This window comes from Coregonus clupeaformis, chromosome 1 (assembly GCF_020615455.1).
Source record: "Coregonus clupeaformis isolate EN_2021a chromosome 1, ASM2061545v1, whole genome shotgun sequence".
Lineage (NCBI taxonomy): Eukaryota > Metazoa > Chordata > Actinopteri > Salmoniformes > Salmonidae > Coregonus > Coregonus clupeaformis.
This window is the reverse complement of record NC_059192.1, coordinates 10827962-10855014: the sequence shown is the minus strand read 5'-3', so window position 1 is coordinate 10855014 and position 27053 is coordinate 10827962. Positions and strand designations below refer to the sequence as shown.

At 43.2% G+C, this 27053-nt stretch overlaps 2 protein-coding genes across 2 annotated transcripts; one reads left to right on the top strand and one right to left on the bottom strand.

The window, feature by feature from the left end:
- Positions 1-3119: 3119 nt before the first annotated feature.
- On the bottom strand, positions 3120-5563 carry LOC121567578 (histone H3.3A). Its single transcript, XM_041877739.2, has 4 exons — positions 5460-5563; positions 4371-4504; positions 4069-4222; positions 3120-3925 (listed from the first exon to the last, which is right to left on the bottom strand). The coding sequence occupies exons 2-4, from the start codon at positions 4496-4498 to the stop codon at positions 3797-3799; spliced, it is 411 nt and encodes a 136-aa protein (XP_041733673.1). The 5' UTR covers positions 4499-4504; positions 5460-5563; the 3' UTR covers positions 3120-3796.
- Positions 5564-10260: 4697 nt separating this feature from the next.
- LOC121567579 (RING finger protein unkempt homolog) lies at positions 10261-26408 on the top strand. Its single transcript, XM_041877741.2, has 14 exons — positions 10261-10502; positions 11074-11283; positions 12001-12177; positions 12302-12432; positions 12618-12753; positions 16070-16187; positions 16362-16449; positions 16843-17111; positions 19549-19756; positions 24352-24447; positions 24537-24722; positions 24878-25059; positions 25394-25654; positions 25807-26408. Exons 1-14 carry the CDS (start codon positions 10357-10359, stop codon positions 25951-25953), a joined length of 2355 nt encoding a protein of 784 aa, XP_041733675.1. The 5' UTR covers positions 10261-10356; the 3' UTR covers positions 25954-26408.
- Positions 26409-27053: the final 645 nt, after the last annotated feature.

The window sequence follows — 27053 nt, the reverse complement described above, 5'->3', positions numbered from 1 at the left end:
AAATTTTGTATACCCAAATACTTCTCTGCAGCTGCCACCACAACATCTATTTTCTGTGATTTACGTTCCATTTCTCCGGTACAGTTGATAACCATTGCTATGAATGCTAAGAAGGTAAGTGTCCGGCACAGATTCGGCACAAAAGCTCTAACAGGATAACTGATATATCCTGACATTTCTTTGTCTGGTAGAGATTCTGACTCAAAACAAAAGGACTGACATTGACTCTTCGGTTTCACCACGCTCCCCACTAGGTCTGCGTCGCACCAAACAGCGGGCGTCACAAACACCAGGAATGTTCAACTTCAATTGCTCCATCTCCACATTACCCCAGAAATCATTCCTTTCAATGGTGTCCTGTTTCTAAGAGCAAATCAAGAAACAGATATTTACCCAAGTTGCGTGACACGGAGCGCCTGCTCCCTCTGGTCAGAAGAAACACAAAGAAATTTCACAAGTCCACTACAGGTTACCTTCACTGTTTCAACTGCATCCAACTCCTTTCTCACCCACCCTGAAACCACAAATGGATCCACCAAAAGGCAAAGGTCCACTTTCTCCAAAAATGGCACTCCTACTGGGCCAGATTCTTCTTTATTATGTCTGGAGCCATTCTTCCTCAACACACTACATCTCCCACTACACTCGGCTCTTCTCCTTCTTCCTCACTGTCCGTTCACCGCGCCTTCCTCCGCTGTACTGTTTGCAGAACACGCACTGATGGCGTTTCTACAAAACCCAACTTCTATACCTGTAACCCTGGCCTCTCCAAGCTCGTCACGTTTTTTTCCCCTGTCAAAACCTATTGACTGTCAAGCTTTTCTCTAAACTACCGCCCATAACCACAGATTTAGGATCAGTTTACCCACCCCCATCTTTACCTTAATGATCATGAACAGTCAAAATCATGTTTTTCATGAAATTTGATGATATTTAGATTAAACCAGATCAAAGTATGATGACCAATGACTGTTGCTTCTACATTGATAAAGTTTGATCATAAAGTTACTGGTCCCCTCCCCCATGTCAAACAGTTGGATTCAGGAGGCGGGATTATTAAGGGCATAGTGTGACATCACCCTAACTCTCATTTTAATACACCAATATTCTCGTACTTAATTTAAATAAGTACTGCCTTCTAACCAACATCTGAGAAGGCGTGTTTGCAGAGGGGCGTGGTTTATAAAGCTAGATAGCTACTCTACTGATGCCAAAATTTGACTGTAGGGTGTCAGCAAATATAATTAAATGTTTATACTATTCATCTATGGCAAAGATCCTTATGTCTCCCCTTTCATCTGTGTCTGGTGTTAGCTAGTAACTGGCTAGCTAGGTCTTCATCTGTGTCTGGTGTTAGCTAGTTAATGGCTAACTAGGTCTTCATCTGTGTCTGGTGTTAGCTAGTAACTGGCTAGCTAGGTCTTCATCTGTGTATAGTGTTAGCTAGTTACTGGCTAGCTAGGTCTTCATCTGTGTCTGGTGTTTGCTAGTTACTGGCTAGCTAGGTCTTCATCTGTGTCTGGTGTTAGCTAGTTACTGGCTAGCTAGGTCTTCAGCCAGCATGGAACAAAATGAGGGGACGGGTTGTTCAAAACTCTGACGCAGTTGTCATGTCAACACATCCATCAGTGCTGCTGTGAACCGCATCACAAGAGACATGCCAAACGGGAGATATATAAAAAATATTTGACATTTGATTTTACTGCAACACTGCATCCAAGTTGCTTGACATAGGCTGTTTTAAAGAGCTGTCAGTCAAGGCAAGCTCATGAATACAAGGTCCCCACCCATTCAGTCTGTCTTTTCGAACTTCCTGATCGTTAGCATGAGAGAAAAAGTACTTTTCAGAATGACTGTTCAAATCAAATCAAATTTGCCACATGCACCGAATACAACAGGTGTAGACCTTACAGTGAAATCCTTACTTACAAGCCCTTAACCAACAATGCAGTTTTAAGAAAAATAAGTGGTAAGTAAAAAATAGATTAAAGAGCAGCAGTAAAATAAAATAACAGTAGGCAGGGAGACTATATACAGGGGGTACCGGCACTTCGACAATTTTTAGGGCCTTCCTCTGACACCGCCTGGTATAGAGGTCCTGGATGGCTGGAAGCCTGGCCCCAGTGATGTACTGGGCCGTATGTACTACCCTCTGTAGTGCCTTGCGGTCGGAGGCCGAGCAGTTGCCATACCAGGCGGTGATGCAACCAGTCAGGATGCTTTCGATGGTGCAGCTGTAGAACTTCGATGCATGCCAAATCTTTTCAGTCTCCTGAGGGGGAATAGGGTTGGTCGTGCCCTTGTCAACTCTCTTGGTGTGTTTGGACAATGATAGTTTGTTGATGTGGACACCAACGACCTTGAAGCTCAACCTGTTCCACTACAGCCCGGTCGATGAGAATGGGGACATACTCAGTCCTATTTTTTTCCCCCCTGTAGTCCACAATTACCTCCTGTCTTGATCACGTTGAGGGAGAAGTTGTTCAGGACCGTTAAGTCGTTTATTATGATCTGTGTCACCCTGTAATCACAGTATTCATTAACCAGGAGCAACAAAGTACTCAAATAGTAGCATTTCAATCCCCAAATAATATGGGTGATAAGTCATCCAAAAGGCTATTTTACATGGCAATCAGAATGACTTCAGGACCTTAAAACATTCTGCCGCATGCGAGTGGCTGTTTGAGACGGCCCAGAAACGCAACAGGATTCTGCTATGTGGTGCTCAGAGCCAGCGCGGAATTCAACTGCGTCGCTGAGTATAATGAACATTTAATACCTCTGGTATGATTACTTCCTGGTGCAGGGATGTGGTGAAGGAAATGTAATATTAGGATGGGGGATGTCTTTCAATTTAGATTTATTAATTGAAATGCATTTTCTCCTTCTACAGCTACTTAAGCTCAATGGTTCATATGACAAGAAACACAGCTACAACTGGATACATGGCAAACGATGTTGCGAACTTAATTTTCTGTGCCTGTATTGACGTCAAAACCCATGTAGTACAGCAATTTGTCTTCCAGGTATAATTGCAATAGAAGAAACATCCAACAGGACTATCAACTGTAAAAGCCCCTAGTGGATAAAGAAATCCTCAACAAGAACCAAAACAAGCATTTACTTGTAAAGACATTTAATAGAAAGACAATGTGACACTCATAAATATTAAAATGTAGCTGCCAAAGTTTGTTGTATGTTGGAAAAATAACATTGTAAAAAACAGTCCAGAATATACAGGGAGTCCTGGTCATGCTCCTGGCCGTCCCAGACAGCGTCAGGAGGAGTAACTGTGCAGACAATCCCCCTGACACCACTATGGAATACTAGGAGTGAGCTGTTATGCAAGACATGCTGGCAGACTGCCGTGACAAAGGGTGGAAATGGATGAAAGACCCTGACACCACCCACCCGGACAGAACAAAATCCGCTCTTTACTTCACGAGCACCAACCTCATCTAGAGCCTGTACTACCTACCAGGACCCCACATTTGCCAGTTAACATGTGACGAGGCCATCTGACTGGAGTAAATATGGCGACAGTCATGTAACACTTTCTATCCTCTACTAAACGTAAAAACAAGCCTCACTTGCAATTGAAGCCAAGACGATATTCCTACAACATTCCAATCTGCACACTAGCCATATCTGAAATCATGTTTGTTGTGGAATGACTGACGTTAACCTCATTCTAAAATGCATTACAAAAGGAAACAAAATCTCAAAGAAATAATAAAAATTCACAAAATGGTTAAGTGTGATAAATAGGATTCTGTGTCTGGAGCAGGCAGGCCTTTCAGGCCCTCTCTCCCCTTATTCTGCGAGCCAGCTGGATGTCTTTGGGCATGATGGTGACACGCTTGGCGTGGATGGCGCACAGGTTGGTGTCCTCAAACAGACCCACCAGGTATGCCTCGCTGGCCTCCTGGTGGAGAGAAGGAAGAGAAAACAGTAGGGACAAATTGACCAATCATGGGATTAAGAAAATAAGAGTTCCTGTTCACACCATCCATTAGCCTTCAGATATATATCTATATGTGTGGTAGCAGCAGTCAGTGGTGATCTTACCTGAAGAGCGCCAATGGCAGCACTCTGGAAACGCAGGTCTGTCTTGAAGTCCTGGGCGATTTCTCTCACCAGGCGCTGGAAGGGCAGCTTGCGGATTAGCAGCTCAGTAGACTTCTGGTAACGACGGATCTCCCTCAGAGCCACGGTTCCTGGCCTGGGGTACAAAACAGTACAACGTTAGACTGACTTATTAGATGAGTATTCATTCTAAAACTAGACCTGTTAGTGAACCACTTCCCTCATGTTACATCTACACACAGACAAACAAATGTTGGGAGAACAGGTTGAACTGCTCTAAGTACCTGTAACGATGGGGCTTCTTCACTCCTCCGGTGGATGGCGCGCTTTTCCTGGCTGCCTTTGTGGCGAGCTGCTTCCTTGGCGCCTTTCCTCCGGTGGACTTACGGGCGGTCTGCTTGGTACGAGCCATTTCTCACTAGGACAAACAAATAGTCAAAGGCAGGCCGATAAGAATTTGAAATGCCTTCAAAAACGACATTACATTTTTCGGTCGATGTGAAAAGGCGGCTAAAGACGCAAACAACTTAGTTTCTACAAACAAGCAGCAACGCTTAAAATGTTGCAGCCATAAACGCTTTACACAAATGTAGCCAACTGTTGTCCCCATCACTTTTGATAATTAGTGACAATAGTTGCAATGCCTGAAACAATTTAGCGTCATTGTAACAATTGTTTCCATTTCAATATTCCCCTCCCCCACATCTAGCGTAAATGCACCGCTGGAGGCGCCTCGTTGGGTCCAGTCGCGCTCGATTATGAACACCACCCCGCCTTCCTTTCCTCAGCTTGCTGTCTCGGCCCAGTTGCCAACATTGCGTAAATTGCACTGCAGTCTTTGTTCGTTTGAGCGGGCACGAACAGCATAAATCGAATTAATAAAACTTATCGTGAAAGTTTGAGCCAACATTACTAGTGTCGACTTGTACTTTCGCATTGGGGAGGAGGAAAACGCCATCCGAACGAAATCATTGTCGAAAGCAACTGATATTAGTTACAACTTCTGACCGACGACTGACCTAGTGTTAGCACTACCGCTAACGTTAGCTAGGAACAGCCATAGAAACCCCACGCTGGTTGAACCGTTGTATTGAGTCACAGCTAGCCAGCCAAGGTAGAGGGAAGACGACTGCTAGCTAATTAACATGGCGAAAACGTGGCATAATGAAACTAGCCTACACATTTCTGATATCGGTAGAATAATTTAGTTAGCTAGCGTTAGCCGGCAGCCATCTCACACATCTCGGTTGGGATTTCTATTGTTCTAGCTATATTTAGCCGTTACAGACAAACTCCTCTGGCAGGTCAACCGAGAACTATTTCAACTCTTTGTGAATGGAAAGACCACTATCAAAAAAGCTAAAGTCACTCACCGTATTGTAACTGTTGGATTATTCCAAAACTTTGACAGGCGGACCAGCAGACCGTATTCCTCTTCGTTGAGACACACAACGCGACTAATGAAAAAACTGTGATGAATCAATATTTATACTTTCCCATGACGTCAACAAAGCAATTTCTAAAGCCGGTTGGTTGAGAACGAGAAACTCGTAAGACCATTGGTTAAAGATCCATCAAAGTGGCTCACTTATTGGTTAACCAAATCAAACATCCCATTGGTTATTTTCTGTCCTCTGTAGCCAATCATAGCAACCGAAATAATATAGCGAAATACTTGTGTTGAAAATATTGCAAAAATATAGAAACATTGTTGTTTTAACAAAATGTTATTCTGAAACATGTCTCAACATGTTCTAACAATGCTGTGACTTGAAGGACAATCTTAGTTAGAGTGCAATGATTGTTTTTCCATGGTATCATGATCATATTGCTCGTGAACGACCAGGATTGTTGTTGTATCAATTAGCTTACTTTGTATTATCAATTGGCTTATAAGACTAAACCTGCAAATCAATTGGAATACACAGTATCAGACAGTGAGTGTTGATATGGTCATGGCTTTCTGGCTGAGCAGACATGACTGCAATAAAATATCCATTATTTTCTCGACCTTCGAACGAGATTTGTACAGTCTCATTTGTCCCTAATATAATTTTCACTTGGATGTCTGAATGTTGTTCACAACATTGTGGTTTTCTGTTCTCAAATTCTCTGTTTAGAAATTTTAGGGATGTTTTGTAACAGTTTATGACCACACACAGGAAAAGCATGTAATGTTGGTATTTTTGCACAGGTTTTGGTGAAATGCTTTGGTTTGCACAGAGCAGCACACATTTCGTATGTTTGACTCAAACGTCAAGTACAACGTAATGTATGCTCCATAGAATAAAGACACTTATTTTTTATTTAAATGATATTTCTGACTCCTCCACACGCTGCAGTTTCAAAGCAAATGAGACAAGACACCATTTAACTACATATCCCACAGTTCTTAGCAAACCCCATATTTGTAATGTCAAAGATCTGTATAACTAACCCAAGATAGATCACAGCCTTTCGTTTCCAATGGGAACAAATGGCATAACAAGGAATCAGCGCCAAGTACAAGCTAACGATATCCTATTGGGGCGTTCTAGCATGTATTTGCATATTGCCGTTAGGGAAGGAACGCCTACTCTGTGAAATGTGCGTGGGCAGTAACTCAGTTTGCCCTTGCACTCCTAAACAACGTTATTTAAAAAAAATGTTTACTTTGGCAAAAGGTAAAAAAATACACGAAACTTAGTCAACTCTGTTCGTAATAGATTCTAGTTTTGGGAACAGAAAACTTCGAGAAATAAGTAGGGTTTACAGAGTGTTGCGTAGCAATATGACTCCTGAGAATCTAGTTGGTTTCCAAAGGAAGAGAGCTTTAGTACATAGGGTCATTAAGTCTGTCAAGAGTAATGCATGGAGACAGTTCTGCTCTACAATAGGCAGGGGTACTGAGCTGGGGGATGTATGGTCTATGTTGAAGAAGATGACTGGAAGAAGCAAGTTTTGGTTGTGGGTCAAAAAATTGACATAAATGATCAAGAAAAAGCTGACTTGTTGGGGAAGACATTTGCTAGGGGACATAGTGGGGTTACTTTGGATGAAGTATATAAGCAATGCAGGTGTGAGATTTTAAATACTCATGTTAATGTGTATAAGAAAAAGGATGCTGTTGACTCTTCGTTGGATGCTGTTTTTACCAATCAGTACCAGTCAAAAGTTTGACACACCTACTCATTCAAGGGTTTACTTTATTTTTTACTATTTTCTACATTGTAGAATAATAGTAAAGACATCAAAACTATGAAATAACACATATGGAATCATGTAGTAACCAAAAAAGTGTTAAACAAATCAAAATATATGTTATATTTGAGATTCTTCAAAGTAGCCAACCTTTGCCTTAATGACAACTTTGCACACTCTTGGCATTCTCTCAACCAGCTTCATGAGGTAGTCACCTGGAATGCATTTCAATTAACAGGTGTGCCTTGTTAAAAGTTAATTTGTGGAATCAGTTGTGTTGTGACAAGGTAGGGGTGGTATACAGAAGATAGCCCTATTTGGGAAAAGACCAAGTCCATGAGATCTGTTCAGCCTTAATAGGCTGTGGATGTACAGCCCCAGGTCATGATCAGTTGTGCTATGTAATATTTAAGCATCTACCTGATGAGGTCATACATGTTCTCCTTGGATTATTTAATAAGATTTGGAGTGAGGGGTTTATACCTTTTGGTTGGAAACGTGCAGTAATATATTTTGTAAAGCCTGGTAAGGACCCTTCATATGCTGATAGTTACAGACCAATAGCACTGACCTCTAACTGATGGAAAAGATGATAGTCAACAGATTGTCATATTTACTGGAACATAGAGGTTTATTGAGTCAATGTCAAAGTGGATTCCGTAAAGGTAGATCTACTTTGGATGCATTAGTAAAGGTGAGCAATGAAGTTGAAAAAACTCTGGTCATGAAAGAAGTAATGGCTACTGTCTTTTTGACATTGAAAAGGCTTATGACACTATGTGGAGAGAAGGCCTACTGATTAAGATGGAAAGACTTGGTATTGGTGGGAGATTATATAACTGGGTTTTGGCCTTCTTATTTAAATCGCTCTTTTCGAGTTAAAATAGGATCCATTTGATCTGATGGCTATTGAGTAGACAATGGTATTCCTTAAGCCAGTGCTATCAGTCCTATTTTGTTCAACATTATGATTAACGATGTGTTTTCGAATGTAGGTTAGGGGTATTGGGGCTTCCCTATACGCTGATGATGGAGCTATTTGGAAGAGGGGAAGGAATGTCTCTCATGTGATCAAATCTATTCAACAAGCTATAGTGGATGTTGAAAGATGGTCGATTGACTGGGGTTTTAAATTGTCAGTGGCAAAGTATTGTTGTATGTTCTTCTCGAAGAAGAAAGTTGCTGATAATATCCAGTTGTTTCTGTATGGACAGCCTATGGGGAGGGTTTCTAAGTACAAATATTAGGGTCTATTGTTCAATGAGCGATAAACATGGAAAGATCATGTCATAAATGTTAAAACAAAGTGTAAGAAGGTGTTGAATCTTATGCGCTCGGTCTCTGGTTATGAATGTGGTGCTGACAGACAATCATTGATGGATATTTATAAAGCTCTGATCAGGACGACAATTGATTAACGAGTGTATAGTTTATGGAACAGCGGCGAAGACTTGGCTTCAGAGGCTGGACAGAATCCAGTATATAGCTTTAAGGATATGTATTGGTGCATTTAAATCAACATCTGTATGTGCCTTACTAGTGGAGGCAGGTGAGATGCCTTTGGATATACGGCGTAAAAATTATCATTAGCTTATTGGGTTAGGTTGAAAGGCTGTGAGCTTGAGCATCCCACTGCTACTGTTCTAGATGACTGTTGGGAATATACTGGTAGACAAGGCAGTGGTTTTGGTTGGACAGTTGGAAAGCTTGCTGATGAGAGTGGTTTGAGGGAGCTGGAGGTTGGTCCTTCTGTGCTGATAGGGGACGTTCCTCCATGGTTACTCCCAGATCCTGTTGATCTAACCTTGGTAGAGAAAAGGAAAGATTGGTCAGAAGTCAGTGATATAGGGAAACTGGTTGACAATTACATTGGTATAAGTTTTTATGCTTGTTTACCTCTTTTCACAGATGGATCCAAGGACCCAGATAGTGGCCGCACAGGAGCAGGCGTTTACGTTCCTGAATTTGATGTGCAGATATGTAGAAGACTAACAGATTAACTGTCAGTATACTCAGTTGAACTTCTGGCGATAGTTGTTGCCCTCCAGTGGGTGGAGGACGTACAACCTGTTAGAATGATAGTATACTCAGATTCCCTGTCTGTATTGAATAGTTTATCATCTGGTAAATCTAATAGGAGTGACCTGCTATTGGAGGTATTCATGTTATTATGGAGAATTGAGAGAATGGGTGTCATAGTTAGATTCTGCTGGGTCCCAGCACATTCGGGTGTGGAAAGGAATGAAATTATAGACCAGTTAGCCAAAAGAGCTTTGAAACAAGATATAATTTATATTAATGTTCCACTGGGTAGAGGTAAGGCCAAATGTGCGGCAGAAGAGATGGGACTCTGAGCCCAAGGGCCGGCATTTATATGCCCTTCAAAGAAAGGTTGATGGACCAAGATTCAAAAGTTGTATTAGGAAGGAAGATGTGGTGTTTGCTCAATTGCGCTTAGGCCATTGTACATGGAACTCATCATTACATCTGGTTGGCAAGCATGTGTATGGTTTGTGTCTGGAGTGTATGGTCGATGAAACGGTGGAGCATGTGTTGTTATATTGTTGTAAGTATGTTGAAGAGAGGGTAAGATTGAAGTGTAGGGTCATTGAGGTTGGACGGGGTTGGAAGGGATTTTGTGGGATGGGGGAGGGTCTATTAGAAGTTAGTAGGGCTCTTCTTTATTTTCTCAGAAGTACTGAGTTAGGTAGGAGGATTTAGAAATGTTGTAAACCGTGATTGACCACACACACCAGCACAGTAGTTGGCGGCATGCACCTTTAACGTTTGTTTGCGGATCGCCATTATATCATAGAAGAAGAAGAAGAAGAAGAAGAAACTCTCGCTCGATCTTCTCCCACTGCTGGCCACTGGGCTTCTTCTCATCACCATATTTGGTAGTGAGTGGAAACGCCAACCGAACGCTTCACATTTATACATCCGGTGAAATATCTGGTTCTATCTGTAGTACTGTCCTTGCTTACACTTCCTGGTACCAGGCGCAAGCGCACAACAGTAAAGAATGCGGACTTTCGTCGCACACTGGATACAGAACGCTGGTAGAAAAGCTTTAAAGCTTTAAAGAGGAAAATGATGTCGAAAACACATACACAGCCCTCGTCGGTGACTACGACCACCGGTGGCCATTCCTCCTCCTCTTCCTCCTCGCCCGCAGGAGGCACGACTTCTCCCGCCAACGTCCTGCACGTACAGCCTGAGAAACCTCAACACTATACGTACGTAGACCATATATACACACGCACAACCTCACGTGTGTAGGTAAACATACCTAAACATCACGGAAGTTAAGATAATTAGTTCAGTTGCTCATGTCGGATTTGAATTAAAGTATTCTCTATCAGTTATCTCAGGTTTGGATTAGTGTGTACCCGTTCTAGAGGCCTACTCGTGACTGAGTTGGTGTGTTTTGGATAGGCAGAGGTGGACTGTTTGGGGAGCTGTCAGTGTTTAGCTATCCATATGTAGAGTTGACCCGAGTTAACATTTTCTGTCTGGATATTATAAAATGCAATACAATTACAATGTAAGACACTAATAATATTTGATTTAATGGTTGGTCTAATGGCCCATAAGTTATCTTTGTGTGTCTGTGTTTCTGAGAGAGTTAGAGGGACATGTTTACATCTGCAACATAGTTGCGATAAAATAATAAAATAAAAATAAATAATAAATAACACCTGCAGCTTGCTTTAGTTATCGTTTGGTGTTAAATATAAGACATGCACTAACACACTACTCATTAATCACCACCATCTCCTCTCTTTCCCTCTCTGCCCCCCCATGCAGGTATCTGAAGGAGTTCAGGACAGAACAGTGTCCTTTGTTTGTACAGCACAAGTGTACCCAGCACCGGCCCTTTGCCTGCTTCCACTGGCACTTCCTGAACCAGCGGCGCCGCAGACCCATCCGCAGGCGGGACGGAACCTTCAACTACAGCCCAGACGTCTACTGCACCAAATACGACGAGGGCACAGGCACCTGCCCTGATGGGGACGAGTGAGTGTGTGTCAGAGAGAGAGTGTGTGTCCGTGTGCTGGGGGTACCAAGGATTTTTATTTTATTTAATGTATTGGTACTCCGATAGCAAATAGACAGAGACAGTCTTGTTTTTTTCAATAAAGCCAATGTTTTTGGAGCAAAAGAATGGTCAAGCCTTGAGTTCCCGACATGAATATATACTGAACTTCCTCTGTGGTCCTCTGTAGCTCAGCTGGTAGAGCACGGCGCTTGTAACGCCAAGGTAGTGGGTTGGATCCCCGGGACCACCCATACACACAAAAAAAATACATGCTTTTGATAAAAGCGTCTGCTAAATGGCATATTATTTTATTATTATAAAGCACCTGGGATTGGGATTTATTTTCAGATTGAGGGTACTGTTTATCAATGAAGTGAGAGGATACGCCCACTAACGACTAGCACCTGTAACCATTCCGGTGAATAGCTGAAGTGATGGCTGTTGACTGCTGTGATTTGCAGCTGAAAGCAGCACCACTCTCCCCACCTCCGGGCCAACTCAGTCAGATCAGGAGAAGTGCTGACACATTATCACTTTCACACTGTCAAACTATTAACACACACAAGGGGAAAACTCATGATGAAGACTGTAGCTCTGAGCCAATATCACGTAACCCATCAAGATGTGTACGTTGTTTTCCCATGTATGTTTTTATCATTTACAATAATTGTGTCTCTCTATGGTGTGATTTCCAGATGTCCGTTCCTGCATCGTACGGCGGGCGACACAGAGCGGAGGTACCATCTGAGGTACTATAAGACAGGTTCCTGTATCCACGAGACGGACGGGAAGGGCCACTGCAGTAAGAACGGCTCCCACTGCGCCTTTGCACACGGATCACATGACCTACGATGTCCCGTCTACGACATCAGGTAGAGTAGAGACGCGTCATACAATGTAATGACCCAAAGCCACAGATGGGGTCTCAATCTTGTAGTCTAAGCTCTTTGTCTGTTTCATTGTTCTGTTTCTAACTGGTCTCGTCCCCCTCTCCAGGGAGGTGCAGGTGATAGAGTCTCAGGGGGGGTCGGGGGCTGCAGAGGGAGGAGAAGGGGAGGGCCAGTCGGGGCTGGCGGCCAGTACCGCCCTCATTGAGAAGATCTTGAGTGAGGAACCCCGTTGGCAGGGTACGACTATACACACAACACATTACATCCTTTAACTGACCTAGGAAGATTCCGTACAGTATGAAGGCCATGATTCCAATGCTAATACAATCTTCTCTCTCTCTCTTCTCTCTTCTTTCTCTCTCCCTCCCTCCTCTGTGTCTCTCTCTCTCTCGCTCTCTCTCTCGCTCTCTCTCTCTCTGTAGATAACAACTATGTGTTGTCCCGCTACAAGACAGATCTGTGTAAAAAACCTCCTCGTCTGTGTCGCCAAGGTTACGCCTGTCCCTACTACCACAACAGCAAAGACAGGCGGCGTAGTCCACACACACACAAATACAGGTACAAAACTTGCACACATCCATTTGACACACACACGTGATATGGCTTGAACCATCTGTTTTTGTTTACTTGTTGTGTCCCAAAAACAATAATAAAGTGTGGTCTCTCTCTGTCGCTCTCTCTGTCTCTCTCTCTGTCTCTCTCTCTCTCTCTCTCTCTCTCTGTCTCTGTCTCTCTCTGTCTCTGTCTCTCTCTGTCTCTGTCTCTCTCTCTCTCTGTCTCTCTCTGTCTATCTCTGTCTCTCTCTCTCTCGCTCTCTCTCTGTCTCTCTCTCTCTCTCTCTCTCTCTCTCTCTCTCTCTCTGTCTATCTCTGTCTATCTCTCTCTCTCTCTCTCTCTCTCGCTCTCTCTCTCGCTCTCTCTCTGTCTCTCTCTCTGTCTCTCTCTCTGTCTATCTCTGTCTATCTCTGTCTATCTCTGTCTCTCTCTCTCTCTCTCTCAATTTCAATTCAATTCAATTTAAGGGCTTTATTGGCATGGGAAACGTGTTAACATTGCCAAAGCAAGTGAAGTAGATAGTAAACAAAAGTGAAATAAACAATAAATATTAACAGTAAACATTACACTCAGAAGTTTCAAAAGAATAAAGACATTTCAAATGTCATATTATGTATATATACAGTGTTGTAACAATGTGCAAATAGTTAAAGTACAAATGGGAAAATAAATAAACATAAATATGGGTTGTATTTACAATGGTGTTTGTTCTTCACTGGTTGCCCTTTTCTTGTGGCAACAGGTCACAAATCTTGCAGCTGTGATGGCACACTGTGGTTTTTCACCCAGTAGATAAGGGAGTTTATCAAAATTGGATTTGTTTTCGAATTCTTTGTGGATCGCTGTAATCTGAGGGAAATATGTGTCTCTAATATGGTCATACATTTGGCAGGAGGTTAGGAAGTGCAGCTCAGTTTCCACCTCATTTTGTGGGCAGTGTGCACATAGCCTGTCTTCTCTTGAGAGCCAGGTCTGCCTACGGCGTCCTTTCTCAATAGCAAGGCTATGCTCACTGAGTCTGTACATAGTCAAAGCTTTCCTTAAGTTTGGGTCAGTCACAGTGGTCAGGTATTCTGCCACTGTGTACTCTCTGTTTAGGGCCAAATAGCATTCTAGTTTGCTCTGTTTTTTTGTTTGTTCTTTCCAATGTGTCAAGTAATTCTCTTTTTGTTTTCTCATGATTTGGTTGGGTCTAATTGTGTTGTTGTTGTTGTTGTCCTGGGGCTGTGTGGGGTCTGTTTGTGTTTGTGAACAGAGCCCCAGGACAAGCTTACTTAGGGGACTCTTCTCCAAGTTCACCTCTCTGTAGGTGATGGCTTTGTTATGGAAGGTTTGGGAATCGCTTCCTTTTAAGTGGTTATAGAATTTAACGGCTCTTTTCTGGATTTTGATAATTAGCGGGTATTGGCCTAATTCTGCTCTGCATGCATTATTTGGTGTTTTACGTTGTACACGGAGGATGTTTTTGCAGAATTCTGCATGCAGAGTCTCAATTTGGTGTTTGTCCCATTTTGTGAATTCTTGGTTGGTGAGCGGACCCCAGACCTCAGAACCATAAAGGGCAATGGGTTCTATAACTGATTCAAGTATTTTTAGCCAGATCCTAATTGGTATGGCAAATTTATGTTCCTTTTGATGGCATAGAAGGCCCTTCTTGCCTTGTCTCTCAGATCGTTCACAGCTTTGTGGAAGTTACCTGTGGCGCTGATGTTTAGGCCGAGGTATGTATAGTTTTTTTGTGTGCTCTAGGGCAACGGTGTCTAGATGGAATTTGTATTTGTGGTCCTGGCAACTGGACCTTTTTGGAACACCATTATTTTTGTCTTACTGAGATTTACTGTCAGGGCCCAGGTCTGACAGAATCTGTGCAGAAGATCTAGGTGCTGCTGTAGGCCCTCCTTGGTTGGTGACAGAAGCACCAGATCGTCAGCAAACAGAAGACATTTGACTTCAGATTCTAGTAGGGTGAGGCCGGGTGCTGCAGACTGTTCTAGTGCCCTCGCCAATTCGTTGATATATATGTTGAAGAGGGTGGGGCTTAAACTGCATCCCTGTCTCACCCCACGGCCCTGTGGGAAAGAAATGTGTGTGTTTTTGCCAATTTTAACCGCACACTTGTTGTTTGTGTACATGGATTTTATAATGTCGTATGTTTTTCCCCCAACCCCACTTTCCATCAATTTGTATAGCAGACCCTCATGCCAAATTGAGTCAAAAGCTTTTTGAAATCAACAAAGCATGAGAAGACTTTGCCTTTGTTTTGGTTTGTTTGTTTGTCAATTAGGGTGTGCAGGGTGAATACGTGGTCTGTCGTACGGTAATTTGGTAAAAAGCCAATTTGACATTTGCTCAGTACATTGTTTTCACTGAGGAAATGAACTAGTCTGCTGTTAATGATAATGCAGAGGATTTTCCCAAGGTTGCTGTTGACGCATTCCCACGGTAGTTATTGGGGTCAAATTTGTCTCCACTTTTGTGGATTGGGGTGATCAGTCCTTGGTTCCAGATATTGGGGAAGATGCCAGAGCTAAGGATGATGTTAAAGAGTTTAAGTATAGCTAATTGAAATTTGTGGTCTGTGTATTTTATCATTTCATTGAGGATACCATCAACACCACAGGACTTTTTGGGTTGGAGGGTTTGTATTTTGTCCTGTAGTTCATTCAATGTAATTGGAGAATCCAGTGGGTTCTGGTAGTCTTTAATAGTTGATTCTAAGATTTGCATTTGATCATGTATATATTTTTGCTGTTTGTTCTCTGTTATAGGGCCAAAAAGATTGGAGAAGTGGTTTACCCATACATCTCCGTTTTGGATAGATAGCTCTTCGTGTTGTTGTTTGTTTAGTGTTTTCCAATTTTCCCAGAAGTGGTTAGAGTCTATGGATTCTTCAATTACATTGAGCTGATTTCTGACATGCTGTTCCTTCTTTTCCGTAGTGTATTTCTGTATTGTTTTAGTGATTCACCATAGTGAAGGCGTAGGCTCAGGTTTTCTGGGTCTCTATGTTTTTGGTTGGATAGGTTTCTCAATTTCTTTCTTAGGTTTTTGCATTCTTCATCAAACCATTTATCACTGTTATTACTTTTCTTTGGTTTTCTGTTAGAGATTTTTAGATTTGATAGGGAAGCTGAGAGGTCAAATATACTGTTTAGGTTTTCTACTGCCAAGTTTACACCTTCACTATTACAGTGGAACGTTTTGTCCAGGAAGTTGTCTAGAATGTATTGAATTTGTTGTTTCCTAAATGTTTTTTGGTAGGTTTCAACACTACTCTCTCTCTCTCTCTCTCTCTCTCTCTGTCTCTCTCTCTCTCCAGAGCGCTGCCGTGCCCAGCTGTGAAGCACAGTGAGGAGTGGGGAGACCCCAGTAAGTGTGAAGGTGAAGAGGGATGCCAGTACTGCCACACACGTAGCGAGCAGCAGTTTCACCCTGAGGTACGTGGTGAGGTCCATCCTAACTTTAGAAACGAGCTCCTCATCTCAAAACATAACTACGTCATCCATTTATAGCATTGGCAGATGCTGTGCCAAAGTACGAGTTAGCAACATTTGCTTAACACGAGACAGAACTCTATGTTCAATGATTGTTTGTCTGATGTTCCCCTCCAGATCTATAAATCCTCCAGGTGTAATGACATGCAACAGTGTGGCAGCTGCCCCAGAGGCCCTTTCTGTGCCTTTGCACACCTAGACAACAGTAAGTGTCTTACAACAACCCCATAATCATGTGGTATGATTAAGCAATAAGGCCAGAGGAGGTGTGATATATGGCCAATATACCATGGCTAAGGGCTGTTCTTAGGCACTACGCATTGCGGGGTGCCTTATTGCTATTATAAACTGCTTACCAATATAATTAGAGCAGTACAAATAAATGTTTTGTCATACCCATGGTATACCATGGCTGTCAGGCAATCAGCATTCAGGGCACGAACCATCCAGTTTATAATGATAGTTAGCAAGTAAGGAACTGATCTACTCTTTTTCTCCAACCTGTCCCCCAGAGCCCCCTATCAGTGAAGAACCTTTGTTTCAGACCCCCAGCTCCCCACCTCTCCCCCAGGACCCCTGGACCCTTACCCTTCCCAAGAGGGATGCTCCAGCCCTGGGAGCCGAGGTGGGAGGTCTGGGTCTCTGTCTGGAGGTCCGTTCTCCCCGTCAGGGGGGTTGTGTGTGGCAGAGCAGGGCCTGTTAGGGAGGGTGCTGTCGATGTGTGGGGGAGGCGAACCCCTCTCCCCCTGGGCTAGAGAGGGGGGGTATGGTAGGGCACCGGGGTACGAGAGGGAAGACCAGGCCAAACAGAAGAGTTTTGCCATGGAGCAACGCAACAGAGAAATGGCGTACCATCTCAGCAAACAGGTACCTTTTTATTGTTGTCAAAATCAACCAGCTTCTAATTATCAAACTATACTGAACAAAAATATAAACGCAACATGTAAAGTGTTGGTCCCATGTTTCATGAACTGAAATAAAAGATCCCAGAAATGTTCCATTTGTTCCATGCTGACTGAAGACCTAGATAGCCAGTAACTACACAGAACAAAAATATAATTTTTCGCTTTTTAAACAACTAATTGACCGATGTGTTTTTTTCTGTGGGCTCAATGCGCAAATTGCACATTGTTTCTCTAGAGATAAAGCAAATCCAGCCTGAACTGTACGATGTCAACTGAACAAAAATATAAACGCAACATGTAAAGTGTTGGTCCCATGTTTCATGAGCTGAAGTAAAAGATCCCAGAAATGTTCCATATGCACAAAAAGCTTACAGTATTTCTCTCACATTTGTTTACATCCCTGTTAGTCAGCATTTCACCTTTGCCAAGATAATCCATCCACCTGACAAGTGTGGCATATGAAGAAGCTGATTAAACAGCATGATCATTACACAGGTGCACCTTGTGCTGTGGACAATAAAAGACCGCTCTAAAATGTGCAGTTTTAACACACAACACAATGCCACAGATGTCTCAAGTTGAGGGAGTGTGCAATTGGCATGCTGGCTGGAGGAATGTCCACCAGAGCTTTTGCCAGAGAATTGAATGTTCATTTCTCTACCATAAGCCGCCTCCAACATAATTTTAGAGAATTTGGCAGTACGTCCAACCACCCTCACAACAGCAGACCACGTGTAACCACACCAGCCCAGGACCTCCACATCCGGCTTCTTCACCTGCGGGATCGTCTGAGACCAACCACCCGGACAGCTGATGAAACTGAGGAGTATTTCTGCCCTTTTGTGGGGAAAAACTCATTCTGATTGGCTGGGCCTGGCTCCCAAGTGGGTGGGCCTATGCCCTCTCAGCTTCACCCATGGTTGCGCCCCTGCCCAGTCATGTGAAATCCATAGATAAGGGCCTAATTAATTTATTTCAATTGACTGATTTCCTTATATGAACTGTAACTCAGTAAAATCTTTGAAATTGTTGCATGTGCGTTTATATTTTTGTTCATTATATAATTAGACATTATTGGCCAGGGTTTCTGTTGCTGCTTCAGCCAGCATGTCATTGTCTTGCTGTCTCGTTGTCTCGCTGTCTCGTTGTCTCGCTGTCTCATTGTCTCGCTGTCTCAATGTCTTGTTGTCTTGCTGTCTCATTGTCTTGTTGTCTCGCTGTCTCGCTGTCTCGTTGTCTTGTTGTCTTGCTGTCTCATTGTCTCGCTGTCTCATTGTCTCGCTGTCTCATTGTCTCGCTGTCTCATTGTCTCGCTGTCTCATTGTCTCGCTGTCTCATTGTCTCGCTGTCTCATTGTCTCGCTGTCTCATTGTCTCGCTGTCTCATTGTCTCGCTGTCTCATTGTCTCGCTGTCTCATTGTCTCGCTGTCTCATTGTCTTGCTGTCTCATTGTCTCGCTGTCTCATTGTCTCGCTGTCTCATTGTCTCGCTGTCTCATTGTCTCGCTGTCTCATTGTCTCGCTGTCTCATTGTCTCGCTGTCTCATTGTCTCGCTGTCTCATTGTCTCGCTGTCTCATTGTCTTGCTGTCTCATTGTCTCGCTGTCTCATTGTCTTGCTGTCTCATTGTCTCGCTGTCTCATTGTCTCGCTGTCTCATTGTCTCGCTGTCTCATTGTCTTGCTGTCTCATTGTCTTGTTTGTTCACGTTGTTGAATGCAGAAACTATTAGGCTACATAGCTTATTGCACTATAACTATACTATAACTAACTTAACTAACTATAACTATACTATAACTAACTATAACTATACTATAACGAACTATAACTAACTATAACTATACTATAACTATACTATAACTATACTATAACTAACTATAACTATACTATAACTAACTATACTATAACTAACTATAACTATCCTATAACTAACTATAACTATACTATAACTATCCTATAACTAACTATAACTATACTATAACTATACTATAACTAACTATAACTATACTATAACTATCCTATAACTAACTATAACTATACTATAACTATCCTATAACTAACTATAACTATCCTATAACTAACTATAACTATACTATAACTATAATATAGCTATACTATAACTATACCCAACCCACTGTTAGTCTGCATAGTAGATAGTATCACCACCCTTCTGCTCTGTCTCTGTTCTCTCTCTCTCTGTTCCCCCCCTCTCTCTTTCTCTCTTTCTCTCTGTTCCCCCCCTCTCTTTCTCTCTCTCTGTTCCCCCCTCTCTTTCTCTCTCTCTGTTTCCCCCCTCTCTTTCTCTCTCTCTGTCCCCCCCTCTCTTTCTCTCTCTCTGTTCCCCCCCTCTCTTTCTCTCTCTCTGTTTCCCCCCCCCCCCTCTCTTTCTCTCTCTCTCTAGGATCTGTTGGTGTTCCTCCCAGTGGGTAGTCCTCTGAGTCTGTCCTCCAGTGTTCCCTCCAGCCTGGCAGCCACCCCTCCCAGCCCGGCCCCTCCAGGACCCCTCCACCAGGGCCACCACGGAGCCCCAACACCAGGCCTCTCCTCGGGCATGAATGCCAACGCACTGCCCTTCTACCCCACCAGCGACACCGTCGAGTCTGTAGTTGGTGAGTCAGTCACATAGGCACAGAATACTCTTTCAACTCTTATTACTCTTAGTCAGAGCAGCTGGCCACTGTACAAGCAGCTGGCCACTGTTCAAGCAGCTGGCCACTGTACAACACTGTACAAGCAGCTGGCCACTGTACAAGCAGCTGGCCACTGTACAAGCAGCTGGCCACTGTACAAGCAGCTGGCCACTGTACAAGCAGCTAACTATTGTAGTTTACTTCCTAACATTCCATTAAATAAAAAATGGAGCAATTACATAGGATATATCTGAAGAGTATTGACACGGGATCACTTGATTAACGTGGGACCAGGGCTCTAAATGAAAAATGTTCATTGGTAGCACTGGTGCTCCCAACTTAAAAAAGTTAGGAGCACAACATAAAATCTATAAGCACAAGAATATATATCTGTTTAATTGATTGGGATATAGCATATTAGGCCAATATGAATTCTAGCAACTTTTGAAGCACATGTTGAGCTCTAGAAACTATTATTCAACCCTGTAAAGACATTTGTTTATTATAAGAACCTAAAATGATGATACAAAAATCTGCCATTGAAATTGCAAAGTCATTTGTAGAATACGTTTCTACATTGTGTAAAAGCACTAACTATTGAGATGAGTTACATTGGAAATTCTACACTGTCTCTTTAAGAGCATCAAGTTTGTGTGTGACATGCAAGGGATCAGTCATTCATTCATTGCTATGATCATTGATCTTTTAAAGAAGCTATCCCTTTTCCTTTCTGTGCCCCCAGATGTTTAGATATACTGGTAAAGTAACCAGGTTGTTAGCTAGCTAGCTATTGAGATAACAAGACTGAACAAGGTGTAAACAAATGCCAGTGAGTGGTTTTGGAACTGACCTTCGACATGGTTTTTGAACAGGGCCTACAAACTAACTATTTGGTCCACTGGCAGGTAGATGAAAAAATCTACCAGCCACTCAGAATTTTACCAGCTAATACATTTAACACCAAAACATTCTCCAGGTTTTGGATTTCCCCCATTGTTTTCAGCTATTCACTCTCAAAATTCACTTTTCAAAGTCCACAACTATGCTTAAACCACACCAGGAGACCACTTTTGTGGTCTGGGGAAGAAAAATATATAAATATTTAGAAGGGTATAGTTGCTTTTTAATTTCAATTGCCCACCTCAAGAGACTGGTGTTTGGCTGGCGGTGTTACAGTTGAAGTCGGAAGTTTACATACACCTTAGCCAAATACATTTAAACTCAATTTTTCACAATTCCTGACATTTAATCCTAGTAAAAATTCCCTGTCTTAGGTCAGTTAGGATCACCACTTTATTTTAAGAATGTGAAATGTCAGAATAATAGTAGAGAGAATGATTTATTTCATCACATTCCCAGTGGGTCAGAAGTTTACAAACACTCAATTAGTATTTGGTAGCATTGCCTTTAAATTGTTTAACTTGGGTCAAACATTTCAGGTAGCCTTCCACAAGCTTCCCACAATAAGTTGGGTGAATTTTGGCCCATTCCTCCTGACAGAGCTGGTGTAACAGTCAGGATTGTAGGCCTCCTTGCTCGCACACGCTTTTTCAGTTCTGGCCACACATTTTCTATAGAATTGAGGTCAGGGCTTTGTGATGGCCACTCCAATACCTTGACTTTGTTGTCCTTAAGCCATTTTGCCACAACTTTGGAAGTATGCTTGGGGTCATTGTCCATTTGGAAGACCCATTTGCGACCAAGCTTTAACTTCCTGACTGATGTCTTGAGATGTTGCTTCAATATATCCACATAATTTTCCTTCCTCATGATGCCATCTAAGTGCACCAGTCTCTCCTGCAGCAAAGCACCCCCACAGCATGATGCTGCCACCCCCGTGCTTCACGGTTGGGATGGTGTTCTTCGGCTTGCAAGTTCCTCCTTTTTCCTCCAAACATAACAATGGTCATTATGGCCAAACAGTTCTATTTTTGTTTAATCAGACCAGAGGACATTTCTCCAAAAAGTACGATCTTTGTCCCCATGTGCAGTTGCAAACCGTAGTCTGGCTTTTCTATGGCGGTTTTGGAGCAGTGGCTTCTTCCTTGCTGAGCGGCCTTTCAGGTTATGTCGATATTGGACTCGCTTTACTGTGGATATAGATACTTTTGTACCTGTTTCCTCCAGCATCTTCACAAGGTCCTTTGCTGTTGTTCTGGGATTGATTTGCACTTTTTGCACCAAAGTACATTCATTTCTAGGAGACAGAACGCATCTCCTTCCTGAGCGGTATGATGGCTGCGTGGTCCCATGGTATTTATACTTGCGTACTATTGTTTGTACAGATGAACATGGTACCTTCAGGTATTTGGACATTGCTCCCAAGGATGAACCAGACTTATGGAGGTCTACAAATTGTTTTCCCATGATGTCCCACAAAGTTGCCAAAACTATAGTTTTTTAGCAAGAAATTTGTGGAGTGGTTGAAAAACGAGTTTTAATGGCTCCAACCTAAGTGTATATAAACCTCCGATTTCAACTGTATGTAATGCATGCGCAATAGCAGAGTTAGCAAAACAAAAGACCACCCGATTGATAAAACCCATCATCATATCATTCTGCCAGGTAAGTCTACTTTATGGGAAAGCCTTTAGAAATGACTGGCTGGCTACACAAAGTGGTAGACACAGGCATTCCCATGTCTTCATAAAGTTGCAAGAAATACAAATTCACTGATGCGTTCTTTAATATGCTTTACATGTACAGTGGCTTGCGAAAGTATTCACCCACCTTTGCATTTTTCCTATTTTGTTGCCTCACAACCTGGAATTAAAATGGATTTATATCATTTGATTTACACAACATCCCTACCACTTTGAAGATGCAAAATATTTTTTTGTGTGAAACAAACAAGAAATAAGACAAAAAAACGGAAAACCTGAGCGTGCATAACTATCCCCCCCAAAGTCAATACTTTGTAGAGCCACCTTTTGCAGCAATTACAGCTGCAAGTCTTTTGGGGTATGTCTCTATAAGCTTGGCACATCTAGCCACGGGGATTCCTGCCCATTCTTCAAGGCAAAACTGCTCCAGCTCCTTCAAGTTGGATGGGTTCCGCTGGTGTACAGCAATCTTTAAGTCATATCACAGATTCTCAATTGGATTGAGGTCTGGGCTTTGACTAGGCCATTCCAAGACATTTAAATGTTTCCCCTTAAACCACTCGAGTGTTGCTTTAGCAGTATGCTTAGGGTCATTGTCCTGCTGGAAGGTGAACCTCCATCCCAGTCTCAAATCTCTGGAAGACTGAAACAGGTTTCCCTCAAGAATTTCCCTGTATTTAGCGCCATCCATCATTCCTTCAATTCTGACCAGTTTCCCAGTTCCTGCCGATTAAAAACATCCCCACAGCATGATGCTGCCACCACCATGCTTCACTGTGGGGATGGTGTTCTCGGGTGATGAGAGGTGTTGGGTTTGCGCCAGACATAGCATTTTCCTTGATGGCCAAAAGCTCAATTTTAGTCACATCTGACCAGAGTACCTTCTTCCATATGTTTGGGGAGTCTCCCATATGCCTTTTGGCGAACACCAAACGCTTTTTTTTTTCTTTAAGCAATGGCTTTTTTCTGGCCACTCTTACGTAAAGCCCAGCTCTGTGGAGTGTACGGCTTAAAGGGGTCCTATGGACAGATACTTCCGATATCTCCGCTGTGGAACTTTGCAGCTCCTTCAGGGTTATCTTTGGTGTCTTTGTTGCCTCTGATTAATGCCCTCCTTGCCTGGTCCGTGAGTTTTGGTGGGCGGCCCTCTCTTGGCAGGTTTGTTGTGGTGCCATATTCTTTCCATTTTTTAATAATGGATTTAATGGTGCTCCGTGGGATGTCCAAAGTTTAGAATATATTTTTATAACCCAACCCTGATCTGGACTTCTCCACAACTCTGGCCCTGACCTGTTTGGAGAGCTCCTTGGTCTTCATGGTGCCGCTTGCTTGGTGGTGCCCCTTGCTTAGTGGTGTTGCAGACTCTGGGGCCTTTCAGAACAGATGTGTATATATACTGAGATCATGTGACAGATGATGTGACACTTAGATTGCACACAGGTGGACTTTATTTAACTAATTATGTGACTTCTGAAGGTAATTGGTTGCACCAGATCTTATTTAGGGGCTTCATAGCAAAGGGGGTGAATACATATGCACGCACCACTTTTCTGTTATTTACTATTTAGAAGTTTTTGAAACAAGTTATTTTTTTCATTTCACTTCACAAATTTGGACTGTTTTGTGTATGTCCATTACATGAAATCCAAATCAAAATCAATTTTAATTACAGGTTGTAATGCAACAAAATAGGAAAAATGCCAAGGGGGATGGATACTTTTGCAAGGCGCTGTAAGCTTTGGATTGATCGAACCGTCGCTCGCTTTTTCCTCTAGGGCACTCAGAAACAACTTCCCAGTGAAGCCTATCATTACAACTGTTATTATCTGCACTGGTGCGCCCAAAATAAATTGTCAGGTTGAACAAAAAAAATATCTAGGAACATATGTGACCAAAATGTATGCCCTTTAGAGCCCTGTGTGGGACAGATCTGAGTAAGTAACATTTTGTTTTTGTTGATGTGTTGTATAGAGTCAGCTCTGGATGACCTGGACCTGAATGACTTTGGGATGTCTGCCCTGGAGAGAAGCCTGGACAGCAGCTCAGCTATGCCCCGAGCCATGCTGGGTGGGTATGGAGCCGAGACATACACACACACACACCTACCTGAGTGGAATGTCATGATTGCTTGATTAAATTATTGATTGATTCTGCAGGAGGGAACCAGCTCCAGAGTTCGGCTCCCGTCAACATCCCAGGATCCCTCTGCAGCTCCGCCCCTTTCAGCTCGCCCTCGCCCTCTCCACCAATCAGAGCCCACCAGTCACCGTTCTTCTCCTCCCATCTGTCGCAGCCCAGCCAATCAGAAAGCAGCTTCTTGGGGCCATCACATAGCTCTCTAGGTTTGTGGACATCTTTTTAGATTATGTATTTTTCTGCCCAAATCCTGCTAGATTAGAGGAGATTAGAAAATGTGGCCAAACATTTCCCCATACTTTCTAGAGACACCTCAAATTAATAAATATGTCCCATGTGTCTCATGTCTCCTGTATTGCAGGTCTGAATGGTGTGAGCAGTAGTATCTGGGAGCACCCGTCAGGCCAGGGTTCCCCCGGTACGCCGCCGGCCCTGCTACCCACCATGGGCCAGAGCATGGAGACAGCCCGGGTCCGACAGGAACTAGACGATACTAACAGACTACTGAAACACTGGGACCACACCTGGAGACATACAGCACAGGTACGAGGAGTAGGTGTGTGTGTGTTAGTGTACGCCAATAAACCATCAAAAGGGTCAGACTTCAACATTTTTCCCTCTTCCTTCCCCTTTCCTCCCTCTTTTCTCATGTTTCTCCCATCACCCTCTCTCTCTCTCTCCATCCCTGCCCTCTCTCTCTTTCCATCCTCGCCCTCTCTCTCTCTCTCTTTCCATCTCTCTCTCTCTCCATCCCTGCCCTTTCTCTCTCTCTCTCCATCCTCGCCCTCTCTCTCTCTCTCTCTCGCCACCCTCGCCCTCTCTCTCTCTCTTTCTCCATCCTCGCCCTCTCTCTCTCTACATCCCTCTCTCACTCCAGTCATGGGCGGCTTTGAAGTCGGATGCGGAGGAGTCTCGCGGCTCGGCCGGACGGTTAGCTTTAGAAGCAGAGCGTGCCAGGCAGGCTGAGGAGCAGGCGCAGAGACAGACCTCCTTCCTCCAGGAGGCGCTGGAGGGCATGAGGGCAGGAGAAAACCCCCACCTGGCCCTGCACCAGCTACAGCTGATCCACAGACTGCCTCTAGAGTCTGTCGTCAGTCTGCAGGCCCAGCTCTGTACATGTCTACAAGCCGTGGAGCAGGTAGAGGACAGACACACACACACACACACAGAACCATGCTTGTTGATGTGAAACATTCCCCAACTAACTAGCAGACTTTTCTCTCTCTTTCTCCCTATATTTCTCTTCTCTCTCGCTCTCTCTCTCTCTCTCTCTCTCATCCCCCCATCCAGGTGGTGTATAGAAAGCAGAGGCAGTGTTGTGTGATGTGTGGAGGACAGGGCTCAGTCTCTCAGCCCTGTGGACACGGTCTACAGTGTGACAGCTGCTCTACAGAGTGCCCCCTCTGTCCAGAACAGACCCTGGATCAGTTATCCTGACCAAACTAGCTACAGCCCAGCAGATCCCCCAACACTGATCTCAGACCAGCCCTATTCACTTACTCAAACAGCCCAGTTGACCCTAACACTGAGTGACTGACTTTAGACCAGATCCAGACCAGTTGTTCTAACGCTATGGAGTATAGATAATCTGTTGTCTCTTACCTCTGATCCTAGATCAGATATCCTCACCCAGAGACCATCCTGCTGTCCCTAGATTAGAAATGTTTTATTCAAACACTGCGTGTGCATAAGAAATGATTCAGGATCAGCTCTCCTCACCACAGACCTGACTTTAACAATTACGAACTAAACCACACAACTGACTCAGTCAGTTGTTAAGGGCACTCTTGACTGCTATCCCATGATGCTACAGCCTAATGCCTCGATCACACCGACAGTGTCATTGCGTTTTGGTACACCAGAAGTACATTAATTTCCAATGGAACGCTGCGTTAGCCTTGCAGCATTGCGTAGCGGAGGCAGTTGCAGTGCGTTCTGTGTGGTGCATACATTGGATTTATTGAACCTATGCGTCAAACTGTATATGTAGACGGCTTGACAGAAATGGTAGCAGAAGGTGAATGTTGAACTTTTGTTACACACACATCCAGATGATGCTGCGGACCATTTCGCGCAATTATGCTGTCGGTGTGATCAAGGCGTAAGTGGCCACCATTGAAGACTGCTGGGAGTACAATTTTTTTAGTTTTTACTGTTAAAATAAAAACATTTTCTATTTTTCATAGAATTTTCATGCTTTTTCTAGAGAAGTGAAGGCAAAGTCAGTGATTGTTTTGCTAACGAGACTTATAGGCATGCATCTCAATAGTCGTGAAAATGCTTCCTCTCCTTGTCTCCTTCGCACTGATCTGAAACTAGAGGAAGGGAATATGGTGGAAGCCTGAAAAGAAGGAAGGAAAGCCATGTTAGACTATTTGGACGCAGCAGTCTGTGTTTCGTACAAATAGTTTCTGACTCTCAGGTTTGCTGTCTGTAATATTATTCTTTGATAACTGGAAAGATGGGGGGCGTGTTAACAACACAATCTTGAAAAAATATATACTAGTCAATTGTGTAGTCTTTGAAATAATGTATAT